Genomic DNA, 19,624 nt, shown 5'->3' with positions numbered 1-19,624 from the left:
TCTCACTCTCTATCTCTCCTGCTAGCAAGCACTAAGTGTCTCGATTCTTGCACTTTCCGTCACTACAAGTTGCACCACCACTTGTATAGCGCTTCCCCAATTCTTGCATGTGCAATGGTTGGAGTTGGACTTCTTTGTGTCTCTCTCCACATGGATTGCATGTAAATTGAAGGGCTCGTGCTTCTCACGAGTCATGGTGCCAATGATGGATAGAGAGGCCCGGGAGAGGGAGATGCTTGAGTCTCGACTCTTGAAACTTGAGTCTTGAAAGTTGAAAGAGAGGGAGAGACCCAAGGGTCGTAGTAAAGTTGAAAGAGTAAGAGTGAGAGAGAGGGGATGGGAGATGAGATTTGGGAATGACAAATGCTTTGATAGGGTGTGGGAAAGTGGGGATAGGAGATGAGGATGACAAATTACAAGTCCATTCAAGATCCAAGAGAGGAAGATGAGAATGGTAAATGCTTGTTGAATTGGTGTGGACGCATGGAGGAGAGGAGCACCTTTTGTAGATGAGAGAAGGGTCAAAGTTGAAGTAGTCAAAGAGGGTTGCCAGTTGGATGGAATCCAAGGAGGGCTGGGGGGGGGGAGTACATAGCTGAAAAAGGGGGTGGGATGAGGTATCCAAGGCTTTCCACCCCCCCAAAAAGTGTCACATAGGTAGGCGGAACGCGTCAGATTAAAGGACGTAGGACGCAGGACTCGAGACGCAGGACGTGGGACGCGTAGATACGGTGGCCAGAAAGGGGCCATTTCAACGTACGGATACGTATCATATGGTATTGTACAAATCGTATGGTGCGAATAGTATTGTACGACGTACGAAGATAACTATGGATATTTGATATCCAAAGGATTCCCACTAAAATAGAGGCTTGAACAAAGAGAGCCTCTTCTAGCATAGAGCGTTGGCAAAAGCAATTTCTCTTTGGTTGCTATAATTGGTGATTTCTTGTAAAAATGCTGTGTGTTGGTCCATATCCATTGCCTTTGGAGGGTAGGCATCTCTATTGGTTGCCAACTCCCGATCCATGAAAAGAGATGGAGATTTACAATCCCTCGGGATTGGGGTGTATGTGAAAGCACTCCTTCGGCGGTCAACGGGGAATTTACCGGATCAGAGCCCCTTTAGGCTTCCCTGAGCCTCCGGAGCCGTCCTACATAACAGGAGCACTTACCACTGGGCCCTTTGTCCTCTTAGGTGCTCGAGTGATAAAAAACCAAAAAACACCTACCTTGCTCAAGAGCATAGGATCCCCATCCGCAGGTGAGTTTTTCCACACTCCGCAGAGTATAAGGGAGCATTGGGTTGGGGACCCCAATGTCCCGAACCACCACAACCCACAACTCGTCCGGCTATGCAAGCCCAAGATGCAACAGGGCAGCAAAACTATGGACGGGTCGTTTCATCCACTTTTATCTTTTCTCGATCAAGTAAAGGATGTTATCATACCTTGGCGTGGCATCCAAAATATCAATACTACATTTAAAAAAATTTACATTTAGCGTTTCGATTTCTCTCAACTTTTCTTCCATATAACATGACACTCTCCGGCGAGTTACTGTCCTTGGATGTCTCTTCCAATCCTTGTTTATAACTTGTATGCCTTTGAAACATCTATAATTCCACTTTTGTTTTGTGAGATTACATGATACAAGTGTTTACCAAGCAACATTGAGAGAGAAATTATTATGTGACCAATGAGCAAGTGGATCCTCCCATATTAGGGTTTGGCTTATGGGACACAAACACTCTCTAGGAAAGTTTGGTAATAATTGAGTTGTGGGGCTGTAGTAAAGAGCTAATTAATATATGATGCATTTTTTAGCTCAACAGGTAGCAACAGGGACAAGGGAAAAAAAACCAGCAATAGTGGTAGAAGGCGATGGTAGACTTAAAGTAACAAAAAATAGCACCTCAGGAGCTAAAGGTAGATGTTTGATACCATAGTAGAAGTGGGTACAGTGATGGAAGAGTGTGAACCTATTGTAATAGACTGCACAACACAAGAGAGAAGAAAGAGACTGCAAAGAAAAGAAGAACACTGTAAAGAGAACTCAGAAGAATGCTTGGGAAATGGAATCCATATAAAGGCATTTATAGTATCAAAACAACGTGAGTCATTGGTTGCGTTGGCATTGGCACTGGCTTCCTCTCTCCAATAGGACCTGTTGTAGGTGTATGCATTGAGACAATTGAGGAGGTAGCCCCAGCTTATAAGTAGGCTATATCCTAAGAACAGGCCAATAAAATAATCAGGTTGGAAGTAGGCTATATCCTAAGAACAGGCCAATAAAATAATCAGGTTGGCCAAAATGAGCTTGGGTGGCTACTTACAAACATAAATAATGAGACACCAATAAGTCGGGCCAGGAACTTTACCTTCTTTGTTCTGGCAATGCATGATTGCCAAAGTTTCCTTGCTGGATATTGAAACAATGTGAGTTTGATGTAAACTGAGAGCAATATGCATGATTCCCAAAAGGCCTACAATATTTCTGTTCAAATGTGGATTTGAACATATGATTTAAGTTGAACGTGCGTAATCAAGATGCTGAAAGAGAAATTCTGAGCTGGTCCATTAGGCCGAGCATCAAACTGGTGGGACCTTGTGCAAATATGTAACTTAGCTTTGTAATCTACTAATTATCATCTGGTCTAAAAATCTAGATTTTGGTCTCGTGAAGTTACAAGGTGCTTTCTCACCTGGTCTTGTTTTATGTTATTGCAATCAGAGACAATATCATCACAATTGTTACCTTTGTCTTTATCACTCTTCATTGTCAGAAATTTTATTTGATAGTATAATGTCTACAATGTATACATTCAAGTAATCTTAGTGAGCATGCAAGTATCACTGCCTGTCCTGTGTGCTGGATCCATTGCCAACCTTTCCCCCACACCAGCCATGTAATCTGTGACTCAGTGTTAATATAAAAGATCTTAAGTTAATCATGATTAGTCTTTCCTATGCGTTGCTTGTTAAAATAAGGTTGAACATGCCATAAAGTTTCACCCTACATGGTTTTATTCCTTAACACAGAAAGTCAAATTTGACATGCAACTTTTCCACCTTTGATTATCTCATACTAAAATTATGAAAAATCCTCTCAGTTGACTTCTGATTGAGGTCAATTTTGCCTTGTATGTTAAAGCTTCTTATCACCATCCTCTAGACATTGGGCAAGTCACTCTGATCCAAATGCACATTGCTTTAGGGAGCAAGGCAGCAAACATGCTGATCTTTGGGTGGATGGAATTCATATCCTCCTAATACATCAACATTTTGTATCCTGCTAATACATGAAGATGGCAACGTTTGCATGCTGATGTTTGGATGGATAGAATTCGTGTCCTTTTAATACATCAACATGGCTCACACAACATTATGTAATTAGCATGACATCCTTCCACTTGTTGAGGATGGTAACATCGTTTACTAGGCTATTCGCTTATCAACTAGCCTGCAATGCTTGCTGCATAGTGTGCAAGCTGTTGGCTGCTTTGACAAATGAATTATGAAGCTGTGCTTGATTTGCATGCAAGACAATGTGGGACAATTTCAACAAGCAGTGCAAGGTCAAAAGAACGGATGGTTATTTTTACAGGATACTTATCAAAGCACACTATCAAAAACCATTACGATGCTCCTTGGTGGCCTTTCTCCTTGATGCTATCTTTTCTCGATCTGCTTTTTCAAAGGCAACCCTATTTGAGTAAATTATGTATGCTGAAGCTACCTTCATGTGTTATGGTCTATCACAGCACTTTTGTCTTGACAGTTGACACTAGGAGTGTTACTAAAATTTCTAACTTATTTGTATTTCATTGTTTCCTTGTATTGTCTATATTAAGATGCATTACCATGGAAATCTAATCTTTCAGGATCCTATCATAAGACCTTTGAGCGAGCTAGATTCCAGAAGTCTTCAAAGCCTCCTTTCAGATATACCTTTATGGGTCAAGAATCCAGATTATGAGAGGGTATGAATGGGTTCATATCTCCCTGGGTTCTGTTGTAGATTTTGTAAAGCTAGGTTTTGAGAATAATAATTTCTATTTTTGAATGTAGGTGGATTGGTTGAACAGCTTCATAGGGGAGTTATGGCCATATCTTGATAAGGCTAGTACTGGTTCAGTCCTTGTTACAGTTTTAAATTCAAAACAATAGTTGATTCCCATCTGAATATGTTAAATCAATGCTATACTATGTCATGCGATGTGCAGTTCTTGGGCAAAGTGACGATTTCATGCAATATTTATGGTTCATGATACAGGCTATCTGTAAGATAATCAAGGAAACAACCAAACCAATGATTGATCAATATAGTGCAAAATATAAGATCGACTCTGTGGATTTTGAATGTCTAACTCTAGGTTCATTGCCACCAGCATTTCATGGTAAAATCTTTACAGTCTCCACGAAAACCTTTTTCAATTTTGTATCTGCTGCTTTTTAACAAGACGCTTGTTAGACTATGTCCTAGGGATATTAGTAACAAAATACTGCCAAAAAGATAGTACCTTACTTTTCTGGTTTTTGCATGTAACAATGGTTTAATCTCTCTTTGTTGCTCCAAGTAAGACAGTTAAAGCTAGACAATCAGGTGTCTGATTTTTGTCTGTGTCAGTATTTAATTGTCTCTTTGTTGCTTTCAACCCACGCACTTAAAGCTAGATGATCTTCCTCAGACACTTAAAGCTAGACGATCTTCCTCAGTAGCCGTATAAAAGATAATGTGCAGACCGGAAACAAATGCTTAATGCCATGCAGTCTTTTTTCTATTCACAATAACAAGGGTTATTAGGTTGTTTGAAGTCGAAGCATTCTGCGCAAGGCCATTGATAGCTAGAATAAATTCATTAATCCAGTCAAAACTTCTTTTAGAAACTGTATTAAAACAATGGCACTTTCCTTCTTGAATTACTCTGCACAATTTGGACAGTGTCAGAGAGACCTCAGGATACTTTCTTGGCTTGGGATGGAGAGATGATTCTCACAAGGGTGCTACTTCAACGTTAGCAAGTGGTTATGTCCAGTCATAGCTATCAGGATTTCTAGAGACTTGATGATTCTTACGCACATGTGAAGAATTCCACTTAAGAATACGGATTGATGGGCTATTGATGAAGTGAGAATTGGACCGGTAGGCATTAAAGGTCTCCTCAAGAGGTGTGCAAAACCAACTCCCAATCGTGGTTCCTTCTTAATGAAACAATCTTGTCTTTATGGCATGCCAACACTTACAATGTCTAGAACCCCTTGAACTGGACTCCAGTCTCTCCACGAGCACATTGTCTAAACTGTGAATTTCATGCTTTTCCCATTGCTGTTGAACCTTCTTGGATATGAAAGAGTCTCGTACAAAATAGTATGCTTAACAATATTTACATACAGTTTACATCTATAGGCACATAAAAGACAAGGAGACAAGCTCAAGGTTGAAGAGTTACAGACCTTTATGAGGCTTCAAGTCAAAACTTGTAAAATGGCTCAGCATATGCACAATAGAAAGGGTCACAAAATGTGGTCAATAAGGAGTCTTGTATTATTCAAAGAAAGATCAACATAGACACGTCTCCTAACTATACCCTTGTGATGCATCAAATGTGAGGGTTCTCGCAAAGTATGGAGATCACTTGTAGAGTCATTGCTTGAGAACACCCCTTAACATACAAGGGATTTTGGCTCCTTACCAAAGCATCCCTACAAAGCCACAAAAGGGGAGGGAGGAGTATCCTTTGTCTTGACAAACAATAGTGTGAAGCGGGAAATTGAGAGATTTTGTTATAACATGATAGAAAAAGAATTTTTATCCTTCTATTAATTTGTATGTTTCATAATTTGTTGTATTTATTTCCTTTGTAACTACTAGATATATATAAAAGTGCAAAATATTTCGCCACTAATGAGTTGTCCTCACAAGTTATGGTGGACCCACACAATGGATTAGAAGAGAGATATAATAAAATTCCTCAAACCAGCCTTCCTTCTCTGAAAGGGTGGTAAATAGAAGAGAGAGAGAATACAATTCCTCAAACCAGCCTTGCTTCTCTGAAAGGGTGGTAAATAACCTGATTAAGCAGTGATTACAACAAGCTAATAAATACACAAAATTGACATTTGACCTTTACCAATCAATCTTGGACAACTGACATTGGATTGGCCCCAACAATTGGTGTCCCTTGCAATATATATCTATTTCGTATTGCTGCCTCCACTTCCTGAATGGCTGCCACCACCTTCAACTAGCCCCAAACAGCGTTCTCTCAGCTTGCATGGGCAAGTTTGCTAAGTGCCGGCCTTCAAAAGCAATTTTCAGCATTAATTAATTAATTTTCAGAAATAAAATTTTGAGAATCAACTAATTATCCATTTGACCCTTTCCATTAATTGATGTGTTGATCCCTTCGCAGTTTTAAGTTGTTTCCAACATTAGTTGGCCTTAGACTAGCATTAATTTTTTAATTGATAATACCTAGTCCTAATGTCACCATAGGAGATTTTGAAGGCCGATTTAATGCCCTAGGCCCAAACCGATACTAGGCATCCACAAGTATCCATCCAATATAACTTAACACAAATTTTGCCATTGTCATGCATTGCACACTTAGGATACTTCGGTTGTCACTGTGACTTAATTGACTTGCACTTCACATGTGTGCCTCACATGTGCACAACTTGATAATGCCAATGCACTCAGGGTTCATGAGGTAAGAAATAGGCTGAGGCTTAGCCATACCAAACTTCGAAAGTAACTCGGAGATGTAGTTGTGTTGGGAAATAAAAATGCCATGTGCCATTTGATAAATCTCCAAACAAAGAAAGAAGTATAGAATCCCAAGATCCGTCATGTCAAACTCTTGTCGCAAATTGTCATGAGTATGATCAATCTCTTGAGTATCGCTCCCTGTGATGATGAGATCATTCATATACAAAATGATAAAAAGGTATCTACCACCCTCAACCTTGTAGTATAGGTTGGGGTGATGATTTGATCAATGGAAGCCACTTTGAAGAAAGAATTGATCAATCCTTAGTCCTTTGGTACCAAGATCTAGGAGCCTGCTTCAGGTCATAAAGGGTCTTCCGCAATTTGTAGATATGGTCCTCCTTTCCTTGTACGAGAAAACTTGGGGGATGTGTGACATTGATCTCCTTCTCAAGGACACCATTCAAGAAGACAGACTTGACGTCCTTCTGATAAATAGGCCAGCGGTAGTGGGCTACAAGAGCCAAGATAGCATGGATAGTATGCATCTAAGCCGTTGGTGCAAAAGTCTCAAAATAGTCCAAACCTGCCCTTTGTGCAAAACTCTTGGCAACAAGCCCAGCTTTGTGCTTGTCCAAGGAACCATTTGCAAGGTACTTGGTTTTATAGACCTACTTCACACCTATCACCTTCCGTTTTTGTGGATGTGGAACCAACTCACAAGTCTGATTTTGCGTGATAAAGTGGAGCTCGTCATGTATAGCTTGCTACTAAACATTGTGTGCAAGAGCGTTATCACCTGTAGTAGGCTTTGAAGCTTGGAGAATTTGTGACATAAAAACATAGTTTACACAAAGTGAACTATCTCGCTTGGCTTGTAATCGAGCTGATCTGCGTGAACCTGGAGTAGAAGGAAAGTGAGTAAACCTTTGAATTTTGCATGAGCTATATGTACCAATGAGGAATCTGAATAGACGACTCTTGTTATGAGGGAGACTGAGCAGCCTTTGGAATCTGAAAGACACTTGTTTGTATAAGGGACTCCCCCTCACTAAGTGAAGATAGTCCCTCCCTATCTGAAGAAGGCCCCCCCTTTGATGATTGAGTGGCCCTAGAAGGCTCTTGAAGGGAGGTTGAAGGGGTGGAAGTACTCGGTGAAGAAGTAGTTGCATTCGTCAAAGGTGGAAGGGAAGCCGGTGTAGAGGGCGAAGAGGGAGGAGGAGGGGAAGGAGTCGAAGATGGAGGGGTGCTCCCCCTTTGACGGTTGAGGTTGAAGAGGTGGTAGTACTTAGCAAAGTAGTTGCGTCCGTCAAAGGTGGAAGGGAAGCCGGTGTAGAGGGTGGAGAGGGAGGAGAAGGGGGAGGAACCAAAGACAGAGGGGTGCTAAGAGGCAACTTGGAAGGAAGGAGATGAACTGAAGGTGGGGAGGGTTAGTCGATGACGAAGAATCACGTGCAATAGAACCATTAGTAGGATCCTTGGAGGTTGTAGTCTCATCAAAGATCACATCTGTGCTGACCTCAATCTTTCGTGTCTTTGGGTTATAGAGCCGATATCCCTTTGTGGTAGTGCTATATCCCATGAAGATGAGCTTCCTTGACTTTGAGTGAAGCTTCATCTTCCTCTTGTTCTTGTCCACATGGACAAATATATAACATCCAAGAATGCGAAAATGAGTCACGGTAGGCTTCTTCCCAAAGAAAGTATGATATGGAGTCATGTTCTGTAAGGCAGAAGTTGGAGTTCTGTTGTGGATGTGAACCGCAGTAGCCATCGCCTCACTCCAAAAGGGAATGAGAAAGACCCCTTTGCTCCAACATTGATTGAGCCATCTCCATCATGGTCCAATTCGCATGCTCCACCATACCATTCTCCGATGGTGTATTCGGATGAGAATACTCCACCTGAATGCCATGATCCTTGCAAAAGTGGGAAAAGAGGTAAGAAGTAAACTTGCCACCATGATACTTTGGAAGTAGTCTATGTCTTTGTAAACACCTTTCACTCATAGAATTGGGAGTACGCCTCGCTCTTGTACTCTAGAAAATAAAGTCATAGATAACAACTAAAGTTGTCTACAATTAGCATAAGATATTTGACCTTTCCAAGGGAGGCCATGCCCATAGGTCCACAAAGGTCAGTGTGCACTAACTCTAGCAGTGTAGAAACTCTTCTAGTGGCAACGTGTGGGTGTGGTTGCCTATGCTGCTTGGCCCTCAAGCAGCTAGGGCACAAAGTGTAAATAGAAAGGAAATTAGGAAGTTCCTCCATCATTTTCTTTTGAGAAGCCCGTTGTATTGCATCAATGTTAGATGACCATAGCGAGCATACCAAAGCAGCCCATGCTTATGGGAAGACTTGGTGGCTAAGGTTGTGAGCGTATGAAGCCCACCCTTGTGTGCACTTGTCCAAAGAACTGCACTTGCAGAGGCATTCTCCACATTAACTTCATCCTGTGTAAAGATTACTCGGGCACCTAATTGTGTAAGACCATGAATAGAGAATAGGTTAAAACCCAAATTTGGTATATAAAAAACCCTGGTTGAAGAAGATTGCTGTTTGGCATTAAAGGAATAGTTCCCACTTCTCTAACGGGAATGGTAGAGTTGTCACCAATGGTCACGATGCCCCCTCGGGAACTCGTGTCTTGAAGCCAATCCTGTCTGTAGGTCATGTGAGAAGAACCCCCGCTATCCAGAAGCCAAGGCTTCTCTTGTGCGGAAGAAGCAAGAGCTGTATCCTCCTCGACAAATACATGCACTAAGGCAGACTGTCGTAGCTAGGGTCGCCTTTGAATCCTTCGAATGCTTCTCCTTTGGTTTTAAATGGGGGTACTTTTGCCAACATTTCTCCTCTAGGTGAGTGCCCTTCCCATAGTCGGCCACTTGGGCCTCTTCTCCTTCGAATCCTTCTTGTCCTCTTTCTTCTTTTCCTTGGGTTTCTCCTTCTTCTTTTTGTTCCGTCCACTTGTACCTGTAGGAAATGGCTTGGTGGAGCTAGATCCAGTAGCCCCCACCTCTCTGAGTCGCTCGTTATGCTCCAAGACAAGTGGTGAAAGCTCCTCCCATAAGAGTTTCTCGTGGCTCTTGAGGTGATAGGGTTGGTGTAGAAGATATTGAATTGGAGAGATGGTCGAGTCAAAAGGATCATAGCCATGTCCTCATAAGAGATCTTCCATCCAAGGGAGGCAAGCTCACCCCTTATATCCTCCATCTTTGTGACGTGCTTCTTTATGAAGGAGAGCCATCAAGACTCGGCATTTGCAACTTCTTCTCAAGGGAGATCTTGTGGGCAAATGTCTTGTGTTGATACAAAGACGCAAGCTTACTCCACACTTCCACCACAATCCTCAACATGCTAACATGCACAAGGACAGAATCTTGCAAACTCATAAAGAGAAAGGATTTAGCACAAGAGTTGAGCCGATACCATAAGGCTCCACGGTCCATGGAAGGCCCATCTTCTAGATTCTCCTTGGGATAGGGAGTAGAGGCAGAAACTAGCTCCCAAAGATTGAAGCTGTCAAGTATACACTCCACCTTACACGACCACAATGAATAGTTGGAACTATCCAGTTTGTCTTCATTGGCCAAGGAAGGTAGAAACTAGCTCCCAAAGATCAAAGGTGTCAAGTATACACTCCACCTTACACAATCACAATGAGTAGTTGGAACTATCTAGTTTGTCTTCTTTGGCCAAGGAAGGTAGAACATGCACTTGAATAGATGGTATCAAGAAAGGCATCTTCACTTTAGATAGACCCTTTACTTCGGATGGGGCACTTTGTGATAGATGAGCAGAAGAAGGGGCAGGTTCGAGGAGACTCCTAGTCACGAAACTTCTGATAATCATGTCTTTGTTAGAAGAGTGGCTAGATAGAAGTGTGTCGTCGTCTAGGTCATCAAAGTCTTGAAACTGGTTCTGGTAAGACATTTTCCAAACTTGCAATCACCCAAAAAATTGCCACAGAAGATGCTGTCGCCTCCAGAAGATGGCGATTGGCTGCATAAGTTGATAAGGAAGCAATAAATGCTGTCGCCTGATGAAGAAAAGCTGCCTCTTGTTCAAGAAAGTTGACTACTAGTCACTATCAAGGGTCGCCTCTGCTGAAATCCTCCAGATATGGCTGCATTTTCAGCAAACACCATGTAGACAGCTTGTGTTTTGGTTAATTGGGAAGCTCCTCTGCGATAGATCTCAACACTGTGCTCTCACGTAGGTGATGATATCATGTGAGAGTGTACAACGGAAGAAGAAACACACACACACACACACACACACATACACACACACACACACAAAGCAGAAGAGGAAGGAAGAAAGACTGCACTGACTGAAGAAGAATATTGAATACAATGATGAGGATTGATCAGTCCTTGCACATAGCCCTAAGTGTTAGTGAGGGCACTAGATCATGTTGAGATGATGATGGCGGCACGTGTTGAGCTAAAAATGCATTAGCTTTACTTAAAAAGCTCCAAAACATAATTAATTAATGAAGAAACCTTGTTTATTTAAAAGAAACGCGATCCTAGAGAGTTTTTGTGTCCCATAAGCACAAACCCACTTGGGAGGGCCCAAACTTTCTATAAATACGTATGCTGCCCTCCATTCAGCCCTGAATCTTATTTTTGCATATTTCAGGTGTTTCAGCTTGTTGCCCACACCCCGTTCGTGGAGGACATCTCAGCCGAAGTTGTCCATTGTTGTCTCCATCAGTTGGTGCCTAATTTCAGCCCTCTTCACACAGTTTGGAGCTGATTCCAGCCAAGCGATTGTTGTTTCTGTGTAGACTTGCTAGCGTACAGCCTGCCACGTCATCATAGTCCTGCAGTCTGCGTTTTTAGTCTTTCTCTCTCTTGCAGGTTGTCCTGCTTGCGTTTTTGCTGTCTGCGTTTTCAGTCTCTCTCCTGTAGGCTGTCCTACCTACGTTTTTAGTCTTTCTCTCACCTGTTGCTTGCGTTTTTAGTCTTTCTCTCTCCTCATTGCTGTCTGCTTGAGATTCAGCTTCTCGCTGCTGTGTTTGCTGGTGTGGACATATGGAGGCTATCTTGCTGCGATTTGGGATCTGTTCAGAGCATAACATACTCTCCAGCCCATTACCCTTGCCTTGATCCTTGAGATACAGGAGTTCGAGGTTCAATATTCATTCACTACATAGTGTATATGTTGCATGAGTATCGTATATTCAGTAGTTATATCACTTCATTCATTCACTGTGTTCATTGTCTCTGAGTTACCCTAACCCTAACTATATTCTTTTATCAATCTGTGCTTTGTCGTACAGTTTCTGTTTATGTTTCTGTGTTAGGGTATTCTTTACATGGTATCAGAGCCTGATACTCTCTGAGAAATCTAGGCCTTTGATTTGAAAGCTCTACACAAGAAGCAAGAACAACAGTAGGTTCAAATGACTTCGAACATAACAATACCGATTCAGTCTTCAAAACCAACTATGCCGAGAACCGAGTAAGAGTGGGCTGATCAGCTTGCTCCAGAAAGTTTCGACATGGTGGAAGACACTTCTGATTGCATGGAAGAAAAGCTAGACAAGCTGATCTTTGAAGAATACAAACTGATCATAGCTTATAGATGAAAGAAGATTGAGGAGCTCGATCGAAGGATTACCCTTCAAGAAAAGCTTCTAAACGAAGGTATGCATGAATTTCTCTCTTGAGATGTTGCGCGTAAATCTAATGATATTGCAGGGCTGTCCAGACCTCCATCAGGGATGGGCCCCCCTCTTGGCAAGTTGACCTTTGAATAGTACAAACTGATCATAGCTTATGGATGAAAGAAGATTGAGGAGCTCGATCGAAGGATTGCCCTTCAAGAAAAGCTTTTAAATGAAGGTATGCATGAATTGCTCTCTTCAGATGTTGCGTGTAAATTTGATGATGCTGCAGGGCCGTCGAGACCTCTATCAGGGATGGGCCCCCCTCTTGGACAACAAGATCCGGAGTATGTTCCTTCTTTTATCCTCTTCCATCCACTCCGGTGCAAGGTACTTTAGATTCGTCTTTTGTTTTTTCTTCTTTTATCTCTTCTACTTTGTAATATTTCGGTAGAGATCATGTGGAAGAAAGAGTCTGGTCTGTTGACTACGGAAAGGTCCTCTTGAGGACCAATTCTTGTATGTTAACACACGTTGTGGGGATTATAAGAAAAAGCCAGATACCTCTTCTTCTAACCTTCCTTCTTTTTAGTCTACTTCACAAATTCAGAATGAATTTGGTGTTTCTTTTTCCTCATTGCATGCTGCATCATCATCTTCACATTTGTATTTCCAATCATTAAATGATAAAAATGAACAAAATGCATCTATATCTCACACACCACATTTTCTAAACCCACCCATCTCTCCACATTCTTCCGGTACTTCTTCACTTTCATTCATACCATTTACATTTCCATTTTAGACACCTCATGTTACACCGCACATCACACCAGGGGGTTATGGAAACATAGGCATATCCTTTAGGACCTCATCTTTCCCTTAGCCGGGTGGTGTTCCTCCTACTTCACACATATTTTTGGGATCATTGCAGCCTTGGTATTCCCCCCAGTCTCTCCCGAGTGTGGATCAGTTGACTCCACAGTTTGCCTCCATGGGTTTACCTAGTGAACCTCCTGGTCATATTGCTGTGCCCTAGCCTCACTTTGGACAGGGCTTTCGTGTCCCAGTGCCTCCATCTACACCTGCACCTTATGGATGTAGTGACGGGTTAGGCATGAAGATTGAGACATCATGTGTTTGTTGCGCGCAGAGAGAGACATAGAAAGTGGGTGAGAGTGCAATAGCAGAGAGTGAGCACATTTTTAGGTACAATGACTTAAAGGCATGAGGCCTTTATTCCCAACAAGCTTCCATCTAAAGGCAATGTGCCTTAAGAGGAGAAAAGAATCAACTAAGTCTAGGTATGTACAAAGCTGAAATACTTATATCTATGAAACTCCCATCATTTGTCGGCAATGAGCAAACCGCTCTCTGGAAGACCCTTTGTGAGAAGGTTTGTAGGATTATCATCTGTATACACTTTGACAAGCTCAATGCTCTTGCTATCAAGTACATCTTTAATGAAGTGGTATTTTACCTGTATGTGCTTTGTTTTTGTATGAAAGACAGGATTCCATGCTAGCATGATAGCACTTTGACTATCACAATGGAGAACAAGTAACTCTATGATGCCAAGCTCTCCCACCAGACATGAAAGCCATAAAGTCTCCTTGCATGCCTCAATGACAACCACATACTCTGCCTCTGTATAGTAGACAATGCAACACACTTTTGTAGCTTGGAGATCCAAGAGACTGCTCCTCTTGTGAAAGTAAACACATATCCAAAAGTGGACTTTCTGCAGTCCTCATGACCAGCATAGTTTGCTTCCGTAAAGCAAACAACATATGCCTTCTGCTTTCCAAAGCAGATGCACAACTCCTTTGTGCCTTTGAGGTATCTCATAATATCTTTCACTGCATTCCAATGCTTTTTGCCAAGGGTTGCGATGTATCTGCTAACCACTTCCACTGCAAAGGCAATGTCAGGACCTGTAGCAACCATAGCATACATCAAACTGCCAACAGCTGAAGCATATGGTATCTTGGCCATTTCAGCCTTGTCATCATTAGATATAGGGTTGTTCTTTGCACTGAGTTTCACACATGGAGGCCATGGAACCCCAATCGTTTTCCCCCCCTCCATATTGAAAGGCTGCAAAACCTTGGAGATATACTCTTGGTGAGATACATAGAGTATGCCTTTTGATTTATCTCTGAGTATTCGCATGCCAAGAATGTGATCTGCATCATCAAGATCCTTCATGTCAAAGCTGCCATGAAGACTTTGCTTCAGTGAGTCCAAGGCATGAGTATCTCTCTGCCAGCAATCAATATGTTATCTAGATACAAAACCAAGATAATCAGGCTGCCATTTGCTGCCTTCTTGGTGTACAAGCAATGATCCACTTGACTTCTATGAAAGCCTTGAGACTGCATAAATGTATCAAACTTATGATACTATTCTCTTGGTGCTTGTTTCAACCTATATAAACTCCTTTTGAGTTTACATACCATCTTTTCTTTCCCTTTTTCAACAAACCCTTCAGGCTGCTGCATATATATGTCTTCATGCAGATCACCATGTAAGAATGCAGTCTTTACATCTATCTGTACGAGCTCCATATCTTTAGTTGCAACCAAGCTCAAAATGGTTCTCAAGATAGTCATCTTGACTATAGGAGGAGAGAATATCTCATCAAAGTCAATTCCATGTTTTTGCTTGTACCCCTTCGCAACCAATCTTGCTTTGTACTTTGGTGAGGGACCAGAAGTGACCTTATTTTGTAAACCCATTTGGATGGAAGTGTTTTCTGCCATTTAGGCAATTGCATCAAGTCCCAAGTGCCATTTTTCTCAAGAGATTCCATTTCTAACAACATGGCTTTATACCGTTTCTTGCTATCCTGTTTGTCCATTGCTTCCTTGAAGCAAGATGGTTCACCAGAATCTGTCAACATGACATAATCAGCCACATTGTTTGCACCAGGAATGAATCTATCAGGTTGTCTAATAGCCCTAGATGATCTCCTAACCCAATGATCATTGTTTGCTGGGTGTTCCTGCAAGTTTTCATTTTCAGCTTGCTGTTGTGGCATTTCAGCCTGCAAATCAACATTAACAACTTGTTGTCCTGGCTGTTCTTGAACATATAGTGGCTCATATCATGGGCGATAACTAGCTGATCATTTCCAACATTATTTTCTGCATTTACAGGTTCATTTACAGCAGGTATTTGCTGCTGCACAGCGGGCACATTTTGCTGTCCAAAAGGTATTTCTTCTCGGAATACAACCCTAGGGTCTACGGACCTCCTCAGTCATTTTGGGCTGTTTATGCATGCAATCTTCCCAAAAACCATGGGGTAATGCAGCATGAGACAGCATTGTACGGACCTTATCCTGTATGGTCCGATTCATACGCTCTGCAACACCATTTTAGGGTGGATTATGAGGGACAGTGAGCTCCCTCTTTATCTCTTTGCTGTCATAAAATGCTTGAAAGGCATTGGACATATATTCCCCACCATTGTCAGAGCAAAGACACTTGAGTGTCTTGTTAGTCTGATTTTCAACCAATGCCAAGAATTTTTTAAACTTGTTAAGTACTTCATCATTGCTACGAATAGGGTAAACCCATACCTTCCGTATAGCATCATCGACAAAGGTGACAAAATATTTCTTTCCCCCTAAAGATAATCATGGCATCTGACATACATGAGAATGTACTAACTCTAGAGGAGAAGATTTTAGTAAAAGAGACTTTTTATGAGCATCTTTGCATGTTTACCATAAACACAATGATCACAATGCTCAAAATCAGCATAACGAAGATAAGGTAAGTAACCCAAACGAGAAAGCACTTTTATTCCTGTTTGACTCATGTGTCCCAACCGGCCATGCCACAAAGAAACACTAGGTTGCTCGGTCACGCATACTACATACATGAAGTGGATACAAAGTATCACTCTTGCAACCTCTGGTAATAACCCTAGATCCCTTAGAGATCTTCCATTTTTTATCACCAAAGGTAGTATGGAAACCATCATCATCTAGTTGCCTTATGCTAAGCAAGCTCTTCTTGAGTTGAGATACATGTTGTACATGCTGTAGTGTAAAGACAGAGCCATGCTGAAACTGCAACTGCACATTGCCAATACCTGTAATGTCACATGCATAATTGTCTCCAAGATGGATAACACTATGTCGACCCCCTGTATAGTTAGAGAACCACCCACGATGAGGGTAATATGAAAAGAAACACTTGAATTGAGAATCTAGGTATGCATGTCATCATCTGTATCTGCAAGTAAAGCATGTGCACCAAAGTGTGAAGAGACAAAGAGCACGTCATTCCCATTGTCACTGTCATGAGTGACTACATTCAACTCTTCAATCTTGACACTGCTTTTCTTAGGTTGACTCTCTTTCTTCTCTTCCTTGCTATCATCTGTCATCTTGCCCTTTCCTTTCTCTTTCTTCCATTTATAGCAATCACATTTAAAGTGACCCCTCTTGCCACAATGATGCCATTCAACATCTTTGCCACGTGATTTACTGCGTCCCTTGCTATCAGATTTGCTTTTCTGCTGTGATCTCTCCCTAGTATATAAAGCACTAGAAGACTTACTAGAAGACTTACTAGAATTTAAGCACTCTCTACATCATGATACAAAAGAATCTCATTAGAATTGCTCATAGCAGTCCTGAATGCATCCCAACTCGCTGGTAGAGTGCAAAGCAAGAAAGTAGCCTTAAATTCCTCATCAATCATGAACTTTGAGTAACCAGCTGGCTGAAAATGGAGTTAAGCTCACTCAAGTGAGTAGACATTGCTGATGGCAAGGGGCAATTTAAAGGTTAGACTCATACTGCCACTGCTCAGTCATCTTAGTCGACAACATTCTCAACTCCAAAGGACTTGTCCGATTGGTTTGCAGAGGCCCACATTGTCTGCATAGAGACATAAAATGCGAGTCTCGTCCATATCTATGAGTTGCCTCGTGACGAGGTTACTGCAGAGGCCCACTCGTCACAGCCGAGCACTTCAGCTCCTGTTTGGATTGTGCACAATGGAGCTACACATCATATGACTCTTATAGCGGACATTTTCCATTCTCGAGCCCTTGCAGCAGGACAGGTCCGTGTAGAAAATAACTCCTCGATCAAGATTCAGGCTCAAGGTTGCATCAGTTTTGCCACTAACAAGGGTGCGGATTTGGCTTCGTTGTCGGACAATGTGTATTATGTCCCTCAGCTCGGGGTGAACTTATTATCTGTTTAGTAGCTTTGCCGGTTGGGGCAAGCAGTCTTTTTAACAACGACCACAGTCAAGGTCCTTGACTCTCGGACTGGTTTAGTGATTGCTCATGGTGAGGCACAACCTAATGGCCTATACCACATGACACATTTTCTGACCGAGCCGACAGCTGCGGGCTCTGTGTTCCATAGCTTTCAGGCCTTAGCCACATCTTGGGAGTCTACAAATAATGAACGCCTTTGGCATTTTCGCTTAGGGCATCTTGGCTATGACTCTCTTTACGAGTTGCCACGCCGTGAGTTGGTTGAAGGCCTTCCACGCTTGAAGCTAGCTCAAGATGTCTGTAAAGCATGTCAGCTCGAGAAGTAGCACCATAACCCATTCTCTCAGCAGACCTCACATCATGTTGAGGCACCTTTTAGATTGATTCATGTAAATTTTTGTGGGCCGACATCTGTTGCTGCTGTTGGCCGATACATCAGATGGAAGTCAAGGGTGCCTTTTTGAACAGTTTCTTGGAGGAGAAAGTCTTGTGGAGCAGCCACCGGGCTTTCCTTTAGAGAACCCTAGAGATAAGGTATTCCGCTTGCATAAAGTTCTTTATGGGTTGAAGCAAGCGCCATGGTCTTGGTTCCATAGGATGGATGAGTTTTTGCAGACTCAGGATACTATTCTACCCCTTATGACCCGAACTTATATGTTCGATCTACTGTAGAGGGGGGTAGCTATATCTTACTATATGTTCATGACTTACTCATCATAGGCTTAGATTTTGCTGCCATAGCGGAAATCAAGGCTAAGCTTAAAGCTACATTTGAGATTATAGATCTTGGTTTTTTGTTCTATTTCTTGGGGATGGTGGTAGTTCATTTTGGGGGCTATATTTTTGAATCACAGTAGAAGTACACACTTCAGCTTGTGGAACAGTACACTCAGGATCAGCCATGGCCAGTGGCCATGCCTCTAGATTCTATTGTCCACTTGTTGAAGGATACCCTAGGACATCCCTTCGATGAACATACCTGTCGTTTTGTTGTAAGAAAACTTCTTTGGTTAATTCACACTAGGCTAGATTTAGCTTACTCAGTTAGCATACTCAGTCAGTATTTTACAGCACTTAGGATGTCACATTGGATTGCATGTCTTCGTGTGTTGCGTTATTTACGGTGTACTTATTCTTATGGCTTGACATATGGTTTTGGTTTATGTTTGCAGGGGTACACTGATTCTGATTGGGCAGGAGATCCTGACACCCGACATTCCCATGGTAGCTACCTCTTTACCTTGGGTACGACTTCCATTTCTCGGCTCAGTTGTAAGCAGGAGATGATGGCGTCTTTCACGGTTGAGGCTAAGTATCTGGCTCTCTTTGATGGCCTCACCGAGGCTATCTATTTGAGGTGTTCATCGGTGGCGCTTCACTTTCCATGTGACTTTTCCATAGTTCTCTACTGCGACAATGAGAGTGCCATTGTCCTTGCGGGCAATTCGATCATCACACCACAGATAGGCATGTGGGAGTCCACTTGCACTTTTCCAGAGAGCAGGTTGGGCTAGGTACTATCGCCTAGAGTTTGTGCCATCATGAGATAATTTTGCAAATATCTTAACCAAAGCAGTCAACCGACCAATTCTTCAGTACTTGCTACCAAGGATTGGCTTGGGTACACCCTCCCCTACTTCAGTTTGATGGGGAGAGGGCGCTCCCCTTTTGCTTTCCCTTCCAGTTTGAGAGAGGGCGGCTTTTACTCTTGATAGTGATAGTAATGATGCTTACAATTTTTTTTAGACATTATATTCATTTATTTTTTTGTATTGTATTATGGACATTTGTAACTTCATCCGCACTGTCAAGATGACATGATTGTAAAAGGGCACTTGGACTAGTGAACAATTTCCCTGTTGCGAGGGCACTATCCCAGTGGTATTATTGCATAGCATATTGCATGAGCATGATATCTTGCATCTCCCTTTGCATTACCCCATGCATTGGCATTCTGTTCATGTAAACATGCATCTATGCGTATTTATCCTTTTCGATCATTTTGAGTAGTCGATTCTAGGATCCATGATATTTGTGGCATTGCATATGGTAGTC

The 19,624-nt window shown here is 42.1% G+C and overlaps 1 protein-coding gene across 1 annotated transcript in view; it reads left to right on the top strand.

The window, feature by feature from the left end:
• Positions 1–19,624, top strand: part of LOC148039516 (synaptotagmin-2-like) — a 57,871-nt gene that overhangs the window by 21,551 nt on the left and 16,696 nt on the right. Inside the window, exons 2-4 of the mRNA XM_087691486.1 lie at positions 3,884–3,982; positions 4,071–4,121; positions 4,276–4,399. Coding sequence (XP_087547612.1) covers positions 3,884–3,982; positions 4,071–4,121; positions 4,276–4,399 — 274 coding nt within the window. The remainder of the gene's footprint in view (positions 1–3,883; positions 3,983–4,070; positions 4,122–4,275; positions 4,400–19,624) is intronic.

This window comes from Lygodium microphyllum, chromosome 2, assembly GCF_053477565.2.
Source record: "Lygodium microphyllum isolate KBCC chromosome 2, Lygodium_microphyllum_v1.1.10, whole genome shotgun sequence".
Classification (NCBI taxonomy): Eukaryota; Viridiplantae; Streptophyta; class Polypodiopsida; order Schizaeales; family Lygodiaceae; genus Lygodium; species Lygodium microphyllum.
Note: the sequence above shows the minus strand (reverse complement) of the source record. Positions and strands in the feature narration are given on the sequence as shown.